General features: G+C 38.9%; 3 protein-coding genes and 1 pseudogene across 3 annotated transcripts; 1 reads left to right on the top strand and 3 right to left on the bottom strand.

Moving 5' to 3' along the window:
- Positions 1-591: 591 nt before the first annotated feature.
- On the bottom strand, positions 592-1,533 carry LOC110765388 (uncharacterized). The gene has a single exon (XM_021968505.2). It carries the CDS (start codon positions 1,463-1,465, stop codon positions 893-895), a length of 573 nt encoding a protein of 190 aa, XP_021824197.2. The 5' UTR covers positions 1,466-1,533; the 3' UTR covers positions 592-892.
- A 1,468-nt stretch (positions 1,534-3,001) lies between these two features.
- On the bottom strand, positions 3,002-4,692 carry GLIP6 (GDSL-motif lipase/hydrolase 6). The gene is made up of 4 exons (XM_021968618.2): positions 4,231-4,692; positions 3,963-4,108; positions 3,388-3,853; positions 3,002-3,292 (listed from the first exon to the last, which is right to left on the bottom strand). Exons 1-4 carry the CDS (start codon positions 4,502-4,504, stop codon positions 3,054-3,056), a joined length of 1,125 nt encoding a protein of 374 aa, XP_021824310.1. The 5' UTR covers positions 4,505-4,692; the 3' UTR covers positions 3,002-3,053.
- An 881-nt stretch (positions 4,693-5,573) lies between these two features.
- Positions 5,574-6,503, bottom strand: LOC110765411 (uncharacterized; annotated as a pseudogene).
- Positions 6,504-11,162: 4,659 nt separating this feature from the next.
- LOC110765379 (uncharacterized) lies at positions 11,163-14,909 on the top strand. The gene is made up of 13 exons (XM_088252511.1): positions 11,163-11,479; positions 11,833-11,942; positions 12,038-12,148; positions 12,247-12,304; positions 12,394-12,483; positions 12,818-12,912; positions 13,091-13,144; positions 13,235-13,372; positions 13,509-13,566; positions 13,690-13,804; positions 14,027-14,096; positions 14,262-14,333; positions 14,522-14,909. The coding sequence occupies exons 1-13, from the start codon at positions 11,311-11,313 to the stop codon at positions 14,636-14,638; spliced, it is 1,257 nt and encodes a 418-aa protein (XP_088108637.1). The 5' UTR covers positions 11,163-11,310; the 3' UTR covers positions 14,639-14,909.
- The last annotated feature ends 289 nt before the right edge of the window (positions 14,910-15,198 follow it).

The following is a 15,198-nucleotide window of genomic DNA, read 5'->3' as shown; positions in this document are numbered from 1 at the left end:
GAATAAAGAGCACAAAGGACACATATCTCAATAACAATATGACATATATGGGTAAAACTTTCCCAACTCTGAAAATCTGTAAGGATCTGTAGAGAATTACTCTCGAAAATAACTTTTCTTTAACTCCTTTTAGTTGAAAAGAAATAGGTAACCTAAGTTGCCAGATTTTGTGGTTGTTTCTTTCTTTAATTGTATTTGTTTTAATCTCCTGCATGTCAATCAGCTGCATAAGCGGCATAGATTGGGTATGAGCGTTTCAGCTTGCAAGCAACTCCTGTTTTTGGATGGCAACAACACTCAGTTTTTGTAACGGTGGCTGCCGTGATGATCTCATGGAACACACACACTTTTTTGGATCAAACATAACGACAAAACATATTTTAACAAAACTCATAATCACAACATTGACAAGCTTAAGTTGTAACTAAATTTTTTAAAAAGGGATAAGGTGGTGGATGAGAGACGAGTGGAATTGCACCAGTCTTCTTTACCTCATTTTTTAATAATAAACTGGCATAGTTATCTTGTTAATCTGCTACTTTAATCACGATCTGGATTGATATTTTGTTGACTAAAGTAAAAACTATAATGTGAAATGAAAGCATCCATCTACGATCTGACTTTTATTTTCTCCACCAAACACGTGTAAATCTTTACAATAGTAATTATAGTAAGTTGGTGATTAATTATCCACCAACCAAAGTCACGCATATTAACTATATTCCATTTCCCCCAAATTACACCAAATCTACCTCTCCCGTTCACCCTTCTCTTTGAAAAAAATAACCTCAGAGAGCTACTGCCACCATTACAGTTACAAGCCAAATTAATAAGATATTAATTCCCTTATCTAATTTATAAAAAAAAGGAAAAAGAAGAAGAAAAATCATAATTATCTTGAAGAAATCGGCTCTTCTTTGATGGTTTCCAATACCGGCTTCCTTGACCTACAGGCAGCTAACCTATACTGAAACTCTGCCACCTGCAACCCCTCAACTCCATCCAAACTCAATCTCAGTGGACCTTGATCACCTTTACCATCTTGATCTTGATCATCAAGACTTTCTTTCCCGCTCTCCGCTCCTACCATTTCTCCTCCTTCGCGGCCGTTTTCGGGCAAGATCCTGACCTTGCCGCCGGATATGCGCTTGGCCGCGGAGTTGGCCGCCATGAAGAACACTGCCATGTCGGCGGCCGTGACTATAGAGCTGAGCCTCCTCATCGGGAACATGATGTAAACATTGCCAAACTCCAACTCCTCGTCGGCGCCGAGAGCGGAGAATCTGCGGCCTATGTGGAGAGACTGTGAGTTTGCTAAGAAGGTGCCCGGACACTCGAGCATGAGCTCCGCCGCTTTGATCGGTTCCCGGAACTGTCGAACGGCGCTGTTTGGGAAGATCACTCTTGCTGATTTGTAGCTCTTGATCAGAGGCGTGGCCAAAGTACATGAGATGTAGTTTCCCATTATAGACTTGTGACGAATTAAAATTGGTTAGAAGGTTGGTTTGGTTGGTTTGGGAGGAAAAACGTTGGGAGGGGGTATATATAGGGAAAGAGGGAGTCAATCAAAGTCGGAATATTTCATATTATAAAATTAATAAAAATAAAAATAAAAATAAAATCATGTGCTTTTAAAAATAGGAGTTGTGGAAGTTGTAACTTGTTTGGTATTTTACCAAAAAAGTTTAAAATTGAAAATAAAAAAGAGGAAAGAAAAATGCGCGTTTGGGAAAAGGAGGCGAAAGAGCATGTGTTTCAAACTTTGATGTCTCATGCCTCTTCCTCCTTGTCATGCGATTTTTCGCTGTGAATGCGTGTGGGGCCCAAAAATTACCTTCCACGCTTTGAGAGTTTCCAGCTGTTGGTGGTGACTCACTGCCCCCAATTGTTTACTAGAAGCTTGGAAATTTTCTAGCAATTCATTTAAGTAATTATTTCATTTAATAATGTCTTTTCAGGGGTTTACTTCGGGCGCAAATCCAACTGGAGGTGTCAACACGCACCAAAAGTACACCCTAACCATAGGAAACAAGAGAGTTTAATGGCTCTTCCATTTTGTCTACTCTTGTCCTTTGCAGTTTATTTTTTCTGATTGAAGAACTTGCGCTTTAATTTCTTCTACATCCCACTGTTCAAGTTTCTTCCATGGATGAATTTTTTTATTTTTTTATTTTTAAATTGGTGTTTTTTGGTTCCAAACAAGTGTTATTGTTCCATAATCTTCATAATTTTGTGGCACTGATCGTTTTAGATTTGACAATTTTAACAGTTTAGACGATTCAAGAGTTTGAAGTTTAGTAGACTAGTTTTCACTCCACCATAATCTCTTAGGTTTGATTATAAAAACTGAAACGGTAACTTAAAACATCAAATACGTAGTAGTTTATACACGAACAAATTAGGTTGGAATGTCTGCCATTTCGTATTGTTTGTCGGTGGGCGTTCACACAAGCCATGCCTAACAGTTGAGAAAGTGTTTTTGTGATGAATGATATATCTATATTGGATGGGATCGCACAGTATACGGGGCATACGGATATAGGACTGCAGATGAAGACCGCATATAAGTTAATGAAACAAAGAATGCAAGTTGTCATTTCTTTATCGACATCGGACAGCCTATTCTAATCCTATCCCAAACAATAATTAAGCTGCACCCACTCAGAGAGAGATTTTTTTCCCTCAATTTACTCATTTATGTTCAATGAGTTAACGATATTTAACCAACCAAACATGTGGTACCCTAGCTAGCTAGTACATACTTTTAAATTGGTAGCATATATTTGGTAGCATGTCCACATCAAATTTATCTTTAAATTTGATTGTTGTAATGTTGCTCTGGGCTAGGACAGAAGAATATAATTACAAAAACAAAAGTAATAAATACAATAAAAAAAATTGATATTGCTCTTGTTATTTTCTTTGATAAGACGTGGGATTATTCTATTATTTCGTATTCAATCTTAATAGGATATATTTAGAGGTGTAAAATGAGTCGGACTTTAAAAAAACTCTCAACAATAACATGCCATTTTACTCATCAAATGTTTTGGTCAAACATGAGGGAGGCTAATGTTGACTAGAGTCTTCAAATTAAGAGGTCTAATTCGAGATTTCTTGCCAGCCCACAAGGCCTTGGATATGAGCTTGTAAGCATGCTCCGACGGATGGAAATAATCCCAGAACAAAAACTCATTGGGATTTGGACAAAGCCTGTAGCCCTCCTTGCCGCACTGTATCATTCCCCCTAGAGTACCTTCCCCGCAACATGCACTCGATACGTCCGAAAACCCTACACATATAATCATAATTAGCATATTAATTAATCAATGTCGTCTTAGTTTAGTATACAGAGTGTGATTAATTGATTTAAAGAACATTCCATACGGTAACGTGTAGGAGTGGCTCGAAAGTGTTGAACAATGTCATAGACTGCACCGAAAACACTGAGCACACCGCGGTGCTTAGAAGGCAAATCGTTGACCAAGCTTTCTAGACCCTTGTTGAATTTGTTGACCATCACATTCATCTTCCCGTAACATCGATCAATGGGTTTGCCTGGCAAGAGGGCCCTGGCTGGGACACACCCAACAGGTCCCAGTGAAAATATGGAGACTCGGCGAGCGCCGAGTTTGTAGATTTGGTCCAAGAATTTTGAGACTTGGGTTAGCATGGCTTGCACATAGACATCGGGGTCAAGTTTTGGAGGGTCAATTGGGATAAAGTAGTTGAAGATGTCGTTGGAACCAGACTCGAACAAGAAGATGGAGTTTTGGACTAGGGTTTTGTTAATCTGCTTTTGCTCCACCAGTGTTTGGAATTGTCGTAATTGTTCCTGGAGTGAGGTCACGCCCTAGCATCCACATATGTATAGACGTGATTACATAATATGTTTATGTTGTCAAAATTGTCAAAATTGTGTATTACTCCAAATTCTGTGGAAAGAGTATGATTTTTATTACCAAATCGCGATTTGTTGCCTGCAAAACACCACTGCCAGCACTGGCAAAGTTAATGCCATTGGAGGGATAATCCTTGAGGCTTCCATTGAGAACTTCAATCTGTGCCTCAAGATATGGTTTTTGAAGATCAATGCCCATGAATTGTGCTGCACACATATATACATACAATAATATAAAACTATTTTCAAATAATTTAAGAAAATAACTTGATTAATATATTTGATGATAAAAATTAGTAATAATTATTTATAGGTAAGGTAGGTCTCACAAATGAAGTCAGCAACAGTTCTGCCGTTAGTGAACCTGCCAGTGGGGTAGTGGAAGAAGGTTGAGCCGTAGGGGGGAAAATCTGCTTGAGCGGTGCTGTTCTTGTTGAAGTGGTTGTTTCCGGCGTCGAAGATTGAGTCTCCGAAGATGAAGATCCCAGAAACAACGTTAACACTGGACGGAGAATGTTTTGCCAAGGAAACAGATAAGAATATAGATACAAGAAAGAAAACTAGTCTAACCATCATGATCAAGACCACCTGCACTTTCTCCATGTGTGACTTCAAAGTCTCAAGTGCTAGCTAGTGCTATATATATATAAAGAACATATGAATACTTGAATTAGAGAAGGGAAAGCTATGCAGGCCATGAAAAAGGCGAAAAAGAAAGAAAGAAAGGTGACGAGAGTGTATAGAAGTGGAGACAAATTATGAAACAGAATACACGAGCATGGTGTGGTGTGCATCAAGGGCCTCATTTTTCATCAGTATTATTCAGTACCTTTATCAGTAGGTAGCTAGCTAGCCGCCACAAAACAAAGCTGTTTTTGTTAGACATTCGTTTCTCATTGATTTTATAATTAATTAATTATCAATTATACAACATTAGTTGCTCCATTCATATAATCTAAACAAATTATCCAATTTCTGTGTGCCTCTCTCTCTCTCTCTCTCTCTCTCTCTCTCTCTCTGGATTGGGTTTTGTAGTTTCTATTCTTTTGTAGATGGGACTTCTTTCGTCCTTCCACTTTCAAAGCAAATAAAATGTTGCATATACTTATGTTTAAATGGTTAAGATTTTAGAAACAAGCATAAAAAGAAAAGAGAGAATCCAGCTCTATTTTCAACGTCAACTTAGCAAGAAGATTCTTTTTAAACCTCAACATGCACAATTCTGAAAACGTGGGATATGCCGATTGCAGGGTGGCCCACTTCAAGTAATAGTGCAGTCCAAACTCTGCAGACAGGCCAATGGGCTCTGCCGGCCATTTTATGTCGGTAACACAGTTTCGTCTCCCGATAAGCACATTTGATAAGGCAGTCCCAAAAATAAACGACATACGTTTAACCGATAGATGAGAGTTCTTTCGTCCTTCCCTTTTCAAAGCAAGTTTTTTTTAGGACCTATCCTATTGAAATGGACGATAATATATTAAGGGTTATTTGTAGCAATGGTCCCTCAACTATACCCGTAGTTACACTTTGGTCCATCAATTCAATTATTAATTGCGGGGGTCACTCAACTAGGTGCTATGTTGCACCAGTAGTCCCTCCGTCAAACTCTATTAAATTTTCTGTCAAAAGTGAGGGTAAGTTTGGAAATTCATCCACAACCCCTCCCTCTCCTCCACAACAATCCCTTTCTCTCTCTCTTTCTCTCTCTGAGCGAACTTAAAATTTGCAACCTCATTGGTGTAGAACAAAAGAAACCCTCTGCACGCCTAGCGGCTAGGCGGGCTAAATTCACGATTAGCAGCTGTGGAAGCAACTGTGTGAGCCCACCATCTGAGATTGTCTTTCATGTCAATTTCATTGCCCAACGCAGGAAACCTCCAATTCATCAATGGCTTCTCTCTCTGTCTTTGATCCCTCACCTTCCAAGCTTCAGAAAGGTAAGACCTTGGAATTGTAGACTCGTCAAAGACCTCATCTTGGCCGTCCTTCTTCCCCAATCTTTACAGCCCAGGAATGATCGAAGCCAAGTTTGAATCTTCTTTGTCTTCCTCTAAGAAAACAAAACCAAGATCCATAAACCCATTTAGCTCTTCAAATTCAAGGTCTGTCAAGCTCTTGCTCTCACCCTTCTTCTTCTTCCTCCTCCGTCTCGTAATCTTCTTTGGCGGCTCTTCGACATGTCTCTGTATTGGGGTTTCAACTTCTGTGGCTTCCTTGCCAGAGAGAATGGTGAAGAGCTTTGGTCTGTGGAGGACTGAGTCTGGTGAGGGAGTGGAGCTGAAGTTGAAGCTTGTTTTGGAGCTCAATTTGTCGCTCATGGACCTGGTACGGAGGAGGGTCGGGATGCGTAAAATCTCTGGTTTTGATGGTTCTTCTTCAATTTCAAGAACCGGGTCTGCTTCAATCCTTGATGGGTTTGATGAATTTGGTTGCTTTTCGAAGATTCCGAGCTGAAACCAGTAAGAATCATATAGCTCCATTACTTCGTCTGCTTCCATCAATGGCGTCGTGGCAGCTAAAGAAATTGAGAACAATTTTCGTTTGCGTTTGTGGTGCAAGTATTTGCCATGGATGGCTTTATAGATGCTTACACCTTCCTAAAAACGAATAGAAAAATCAAAATATAAAAACAGAGAAATTGATGGATGTTTATGGTTGATGGTTTACAGTGAGTGCTGGGTTGGGGTGGGAGGAAGGATTGGGTGGCGAGTTTGGTACAAGGGAGGAGAAGCAATTGAGTTGTCTTTCTCTTTTCTTTTTTCTGCCCAGATTTTGGTACAAGAGAGGAGAAGCAAGGATTGGGTTGCGACAATGGAGGGTTGTGGATGAATTTCCGAATTTACCTTCATTTTTGACAGAAAATTTAATAGAGTTTGACGGAGGGACTACTGGTGCAACATATCACCTAGTTGAGTGACCCCCGCAACTAATAATTGAATTGATGGACCAAAGTGTAACTACGGGTATAGTTGAGGGACCATTGCTGCGAATAACCCAAGGACTTATTTACACTAATCTCTAAAACTACGGTCAAATCTCACATTGCACCCTCAAACTTAAAGTGACTCACTTACCCCGTTTGACCGTGGTTTAGTGACCTACTTTGCCCCATATCGTTAATTCCATCTAAAAATTTGTTAACTATGATGACGTAGCATGATGTTTTTGTAATTTCAAACACATAGATCATTATCTACCAATTGAGTGATGTGGCAAATGGAGCCCACCTCCGCATAGATAAAATATAATTAAATATTCAAATACTTAAAAATAAAAATAAAAACATAAACAACTACATTTAAACAAAATAAAATTTAAAAAGTAACCAAAAAAACCCACCCTCATCCTGATCTTTCATTCTCTCCCACTCTCTTCATCATTCTCTTCCTCTCTCCCCCTATCTTTCTTTCTTAGATCTGGATGGCGTGATGAGGACGAAGACGGATGACACGTCTCTGTTCTTCGTGGCGCTCACGGACTACATCGAGAGCTTGAAGAAAAGAAGGGCGGACTGGTGCAACAAATTGGGTTGTGATGATGGTGGGGTTCAAATCTAGGGAGAGAGAGAGAGAGAGAGTGTGTGTGGGTCGAGGAGTAGGGGATGATGGGTGGGTTGAGGGGTTTGTTGGGTGCATGTGACTAGGGAAATGAGTGGAGGTGGGGTGGCTAGGGTTGAGGATGGGGACGTGAGATGGGGTGGGGTGATTGTGTTATCATGAAAGGGATGGCTTGGCCGCAGTTGTGTTTTTTTATTGTTGTAATTTTTTGTATTTTTGTTTATTTTTCTTATATTATTTTCATGAATTGAGGGAGGGGTAGGGGGTGAGATTGTGTATATTGTTTGGGTTGGTGTTATATTCTCATGAGTTTTTCTGGAAATTTAATTGAAGAAGAATGTTGATTTCTTGGTTTTTAGGCTTTTTTATTTTTCAACGGTGGTGGTGGTGATTCGGTTGAGAGTACAACCATGATGTAGGAAGCATGGGAAAGACAAAGGCAGAGAGAGAGGTTTGGTTTGTGGGTAAGAGATTAAACTGATGGGAGTGATTGGAATATTAGTCAGAAAAGGGGAACAATTTTCCCCACCATCTAGGTTGGTAGTTGTTTGGGCAGGGAGGGGTGGCTTGAGGAGGGACGGTTATGGCTGCCATGAGGGGGTTGAGTAAAGAGAGAGAGAGAGAGAGGGAGGGAGAGATTTTTTTTAGTTCTAATTTTTTTAAGGCTTAATTACACCAATGCCCCTGAAACAAAGGTCAAATCTCACATTGCTCCCCTAAACTTAAAGTGGCTCATTTACCCCACTTGACTGTGGTTTGGTGACCCACTTTGCCTCATGCTGTCAACTCAATCCAAACTTCTGTTAAAATTGATGACGTGGCAAGGATGTTTAAGTAATTTTGTACACGTGAGTTATTTTTATACAGACTCATCCACATAAACAATAAACTAATCAAACAAATTCAAAAAAATAAAAACAACAATAAAAATTCAAAAAGCCAAAAGAAAAAAGTATAAGAAAATAAAAATTAAATTATTAGTAAGAAAAAAGAGAGCTCGCATCCCCTTTTCCCCACAGGTTCCCACCTCACAGCCCCAACCTTCTCTCCCTACAGCCACCATTTCTCTTTTCCCTCAATAGATCCAATCATTCACAGCTCATACCCTAACACAACCAATTTTCCACACAACAAAAATGGATCAAAACCCATGAATGCCCAGAAGGTGGTTTGATGAAGGGAGGCAAGCAGGGGAAACCAAAAGCCTCCAAGTTTGTAACGAGGTCTCACAAAGTAGGGCTTCAGTTTCCGGTGGGTAAGAGATGGGTACTTCTCCTTCATCACCGTCGAAGATGAGGTCGCCGCGCCACCACTCGTTGAGTGTGTCGTACTCGGAAGGAGTTGTTAGAGTGGCGGGTAAAGATGATGGGGATGGGCTTGAAGCTGCTAATCTGTGCGAGAGAGAGAGATGAGGGGTGTTGGGGAAGGGGGGCTGGGTTTCAAACAACCCAAATTCGAAGTTGGGTGTTGAGGTTGAGATAAGGATGAGAGCAAGGGAGGCTGAGATGGGATCTAATTTTATTTTGTGTTTTTTATTTTAATTATTTTAATTAGTTTTAATAATTAGAACATCTAATTATATTTTAATCTATGTGGAGGTGGGCTCCACTTGTCACGTCACCCCTTAATTGGTGGGTAATGATCTATATGTATGAAACTACAAAAATACCCCTGCCACGTCATTGATTTTAACAGAGTTTTGGATGGAGTTGACGGCATGGGCAAAGTGGGTCACTAAACTATGATCAAGCGGGGTAAATGGGTCACTTTAAGTTTTAGGAGGCAATGTGAGATTTGATCATAATTTTAGGGGGCATTGGTGTAAATAAGCCTTTTTTTAATATTTTATTTATTTTTAATTAGTTTTAAATCATTAGAATATTTTATTATATTTTTATCTATGTGGAAGTGGGCTCAACTTTCCACGTCATCACCGTCGAAGATGAGGTCGCCGCGCCACCACTCGTTGAGTGTGTCGTACTCGGAAGGAGTTGTTAGAGTGGCGGGTAAAGATGATGGGGATGGGCTTGAAGCTGCTAATCTGTGCGAGAGAGAGAGATGAGGGGTGTTGGGGAAGGGGGGCTGGGTTTCAAACAACCCAAATTCGAAGTTGGGTGTTGAGGTTGAGATAAGGATGAGAGCAAGGGAGGCTGAGATGGGATCTAATTTTATTTTGTGTTTTTTATTTTAATTATTTTAATTAGTTTTAATAATTAGAACATCTAATTATATTTTAATCTATGTGGAGGTGGGCTCCACTTGTCACGTCACCCCTTAATTGGTGGGTAATGATCTATATGTATGAAACTACAAAAATACCCCTGCCACTTCATTGATTTTAACAGAGTTTTGGATGGAGTTGACGGCATGGGCAAAGTGGGTCACTAAACTACGATCAAGCGAGGTAAATGGGTCACTTTAAGTTTTGGGAGGCAATGTGAGATTTGATCATAATTTTAGGGGGCATTGGTGTAAATAAGCCTTTTTTTAATATTTTATTTATTTTTAATTAGTTTTAAATCATTAGAATATTTAATTATATTTTTATCTATGTGGAAGTGGGCTCCACTTTCCACGTCACCCCTCAAATGGTGGATAATGATCCATGTGTATGAAATTACAAAAACACCCATGCCATGTCATCAAAATTAACAGACTTTTGGATGAAGTTGATGGCAGAGGGCAAAGTGGGTTACCAAACCACGGTCAAGCGGGGTAAGTGGGCCACTTTAAGTTTGAATGGGCAATGTGAGATTTAACCATAGTTTCAGAGGGGTATTGGTGTAATTAAGCCTATACTAAACTCATACATACTAAATTGATGCTATGACTCAAACTGGGGACTTTGCCTAGATGAGCAACTGCTCTAAACCACTTAACTAGTGAGTCCTTTGCAAAGCAATATTTATTTTAGCGAAACAAATAAAATGTTGCATTTACTTCTGTTTAAATGGAGGAGATTTAGAAACAAACAAAAAAGAAAAGACATAATCTGCTCTATTTTCAACATTAACTTAGCAAAAAAATTCTTTTTAAATCTAAAAATGCTCAATTTTGGAAACGTGGGATATGCGAGTTGGCTAAGGCAATAGGTCCATCCCGTTGTACTAAAGTTTTAATTCCCTTTGTATAAATTAGATTAATTTAGAGTAATTTACATTATCATTTGTATTTAAAAAAAATCTAAATTCTTGATGTAACTTCTATTTGTTGTCTCTTTTTCTTATTTCAGCAGTCATCTTTATTTTCTTAAACTTCAATTAAATTAGGGGAGCTTCTATAATGAGGATGCTATTTGAGGAGTTTATTTGAAGAGGCCCATCTTACCATCAAAAGGGGTGTGGACCCCCCAATGCACCCCCCCCCCCCCTTGTGCTTTGTTTTTTGTTGTTGATGGTGAGATTTCACCTCCTCAAATAACCTCCTCACTCAACCTCCTCATTCTAGCCTTTCCGATTAAAAATTAGAGGGTAGCCCACTTAAGCTAATAGTGTAGCCCAACTCCACAGACAGGCCTATGGCCTATGCCGGCCATTTTATCCGCAACACATTCTCTCGCGATACGCACGTTTGACAAAGGAGGCCCAAAAAGAAACGACATGCGTTTAACCGGTAAATATTGCACGTCGTTTGTAATATCCAGCAGGCAACAGATACAAACAGACAGTCAAGTCATCATCGACCTGGGCTCTCTCTCTCTGTCCCACATCCACGAGAACACTAGTCAACAATAGGCTCCACATTCACTCCCTCGGGTCACCATTTTTTCTTTCGGGCAGGCCAAAACGGCGCGTTTCGAACCCGTCTTCTTGCGTTCTCACAGTTGGCTCTGTTGTGCGTGCCTGAGCGATGAGCAGTCAAGCAGTGGAAGACGATGCTTTGGTCAAAGCCACCAGAGTTACCGAAGCGCTTTACCTAGTTCGAGACGCCTACTTTCCGCCCAACCCAGATGACAAAATCGCCAAATTGAATGCCGAATCCGATCTAGCAATCAGCCTCCTCGATTCCATTCCTCCTGGTAATATTTCCATGTGCCCATTTCATTTTACCTTTTGTGAAAACCATTTGAAAGGCTGTCCTTTTTGTGTTTTCAAGCTTATTTGTGCCTTTATCTTTGATGGGTTTTCCTTGATATGCTTGTTTGAACTTTGGAGGACCAAATTTGGGCTACATTGGTTGAAATAGAAGTGTTTTTCGTTTCAATGATAATGCCTATAAGTCTGGGATACTGACAAAACTAGTTTATGGTTGGTCTTATTTGGTTCTTTGGTTGTTTAAATTGTTGCACCGCTAATTTCTTTGTTATTTGGTTATATTTGTAATGTTTGCATGTCATTCAGTTTAATTGTCAAACATTATGTCCTTTACCAGAGCAAAGGAAACTTCCAGCACAGCGTGCAAAATACGAATATCTGAGAGGAAAGATATTGGATGTCTTACCGGACTATAGAAAAGAAGCAGAGGATCATCTCTCAAAAGCTGTAAGCAACAATGCGTTGTATTTTCCAGTATTTCAGCATGTTTGCAATGCTCAAGCTGAAGTTCACTTCCTGAAATAGATTAATCAACGCTGCAGGTTAAGTTGAATCCATCTCTTGCAGATGCTTGGCTATGTTTAGGTAACTGCATTTGGAAGAAAGGAGATCTATCTTCAGCCAAGAACTGCTTTACTCTTGCACTAAGCAAGGTTATCATTGATTTGATTTCTGTGTTTTCATCACAGTGACCTCTCAATTCATTTTACTGTAAGTTTTATGATAGACACTTATTTTCGGTCTTGTACAGGGTCCCAACAAACAGATACTTTGTCAACTGTCCATGCTCGAAAGGAAAATGGCTCAAGGCAACCTTTTGTTTCTCAACTCATTTTTCCTGTTGTCTTTCATGGCTTGTGCGTCATTGTGCTTATCTAAATCTCATCCCTGTCTCTAGGTACTGAAAATCAGGCAGAACTTGTTGATGAAAGCATTCAACATGCCAAGGAAGCCATAACTTTGGATGTCAAGGATGGGAATTCTTGGTGTAAGATCTCATATTCGACCATCTCAAAAAGTTCTATATTCTTCAACTTTGAGTAAGATTTATACTGGATATATCGTATGGCACTTTACGCTTAGTTTGCTTTGCCATTTACCTTGGATGCTTGCTAGTCTCCTTTTGGTTCGCTTAGTTTGATTGATAGATGATAAGTTGATCATTTCTCTTTGGGTTGCATATTGGTGTACATTAACATCTTGTACATGCATGATAAAAATATTTTCAAGTGATTAAATTAAGCCCTTGTTTTGCTTGTACGCTTATTGTTTGAGATTAGTGTTTATTCTTTCTACCTAACATTGTCTAACCCTATTCACAGATAATCTTGGAAATGCATGTCTTACAAGTTTCTTTGTAACTGGAGCTTGGGACCACGCCAAACTTCTGAAGTCTTTGAAGGCATACCAAAATGCTGTAAGTGTGTAAAGTAAGAGCTTCCTTAGAGATCTGGTTCCTGTTAATGACCATCTGCAGTTATGGGTGTCACAGTAATCATGATTAGGGGAATTATTCATTTATCCATATGCTGCAATTTAGGCTTTTTCTTTCTATAAGCATGGAAGATGTTCTGATTTTTAATATTACATATCAGGAAAAAGATGAAAGAATGAAGTCCAATCCAGACCTATATTTTAACTCTGCCACTGTAAGTTTATTTTTCCTTCTGATTTATGTCTGCGATTACTCACAAGTTCCTCTATTCAAAACAAATATAACATTGAGTTTCTGATTTTAGGTAAACAAATATCTAGAAAACTATGAAAGGGCCCTTACGGGATTTGAAGCTGCTGCTTTGAAGGATCCTGGTCTCAATGCTATGGAGGAGGTTCAAAAGATTGTTAACCTTCTCGACAAGTTAGATAATTTGTTAAGGGTAATGCATTTCTTGTCGCAAATTTTGTATTTTGGGGTCTTCAATGCGTTTTCCTCCCTTTTTAAGTAGTTTACTGGTTGAAAGACACCATTCTACAACATGTACTTGTTCTTATAGATTCTGTTCTGTTTCACAGGGACATGCTAGATCTAAACGGCTTGCGTCTTTAGCATCATCTCTGGCTGCTGTGAACTGTATGCTTCCTTAATCTTTCATGTTTGTAGTTTATGGTGATTTGTGAATTTGACTGAACCTGCTCCATTGTCCATTTTTATCGTGGGGATATACTGATTTTCCTTGTTTGCATCTTCTATAAGTGAACTCCTCATACAGAAGAGCTACTGTAGATCTTCTGTCAGAGGGTCTGAACAAAGCAGTAGCACTAGTAGGAAAAGTGTTATTCTTCATTAAGCATGAGAATGTTGCTCCGCTGTAAGTCCTCTGGAAGCACCTTGCATATCTACTTGAATGCCTAAATTTATCTCTTTCATTCTATTGCTAATATGTGGAACTGTGATGCAGTGTAATTAAAGTGCTTGATAATATGAACTTGCTCTGTGTGTGTGAGAGAGATTGCCGGGTGCTGAGTGCATCTGTATTTTTAGGTTTTTAGCGTTGTTCTTGACCATTTTATCCTCTCTTTCTCCTTTTTAGGTATTATTTGGCATGTGATGCAAATCAAATATGCTTCGTTGTGTCAGTTTATGGCATTCAGTATGATTTGGTAAGAGTTAGTGGCTTAAGAATTAAATGAGAAATAGAAAGTACATGGTACTTTCTTTACATTCCAAATATGGATTTGTCTGACCTTTTTATGTATTCAGCAAACATGCTTTGTCTTTCATCAGTTTAAGTGATTTAAGAGTCAAATTGAACCTTGCTCTCACAGATCAAAGAAGGAGATCAGCTGACAATATTGGACCCCTTTCATCGGCATGTCAATTTTTCTTGGAAAGAAAAGGTTCTTAATTTAACTAATTTGGACGTTGTTTCGTTTTTGTTTGATTAAAAGATTGAGTAATAAAATAGATGCTAATTTGAATGCAGTCTTATTTGTGGAATTTAAGATTGTTGATTTTCATTAACAACGGTATTAATTATTTACCCTCGTACATAACCATTCTGTTCTTGTTCCAATGCTATTGTCAGTTGTACCAGTTCAAATCATTTCGTGTGGATTTCATAGAACAATTGCTTGTAAATGGAAAGGCTCCGACTCCTCACCAAGCAGTCCATACCTCAATTTATGCACAACACAAACCATGATAATGGTCTCGAGTGAAGTTTTTGTGAGTTGCGTACTTCTGTTGAGGTTTTGTTTGCCTGCTCTTTGATTTTTTTTGCTGTAATGTTTGTGAATAGATTAGGGGATGAAGAAGGAAAAGGTACATGGGTAAAAGTTGTCGCCCAAGTGGAGAGAATAGAAAAATAGTATATTTTGATGGGTTTTTCGGTCGGCCTTGCATTTGGATGGAGCTTGCTCATGTTTGGATTGCACATGGAAGAGAATCTATATACAAAATGCGTTTCTCTATTATTTATTTGTGTCAATTTGAGCATATCAGACAGGTGAACGTTCGATTTATCTCCCCACACGCTGTGAAGTGTGAAACTAATCCCAATTCAGATCCAACTTAATGCCATTCCAGCCACGGTTCTGTAATTTTTTTAAAAAAATTGTTTTATAGCACAGAAAATTAAAAATAGAAAATTAAAGAAAATAATTGTTTCCATTTAATCCTATTGCAATTCTATTTGGGGACATTTTAATCCTAACATATTTTTGGATGAGATTATCAATTTTGTGGGCTGATACTTGAGGGCGT

This window comes from Prunus avium, chromosome 1 (genome assembly GCF_965620075.1).
Source record: "Prunus avium chromosome 1, drPruAviu1.hap1.1, whole genome shotgun sequence".
Classification (NCBI taxonomy): domain Eukaryota; kingdom Viridiplantae; phylum Streptophyta; class Magnoliopsida; order Rosales; family Rosaceae; genus Prunus; species Prunus avium.
This window is presented reverse-complemented; position numbering and strand designations above follow the sequence as displayed.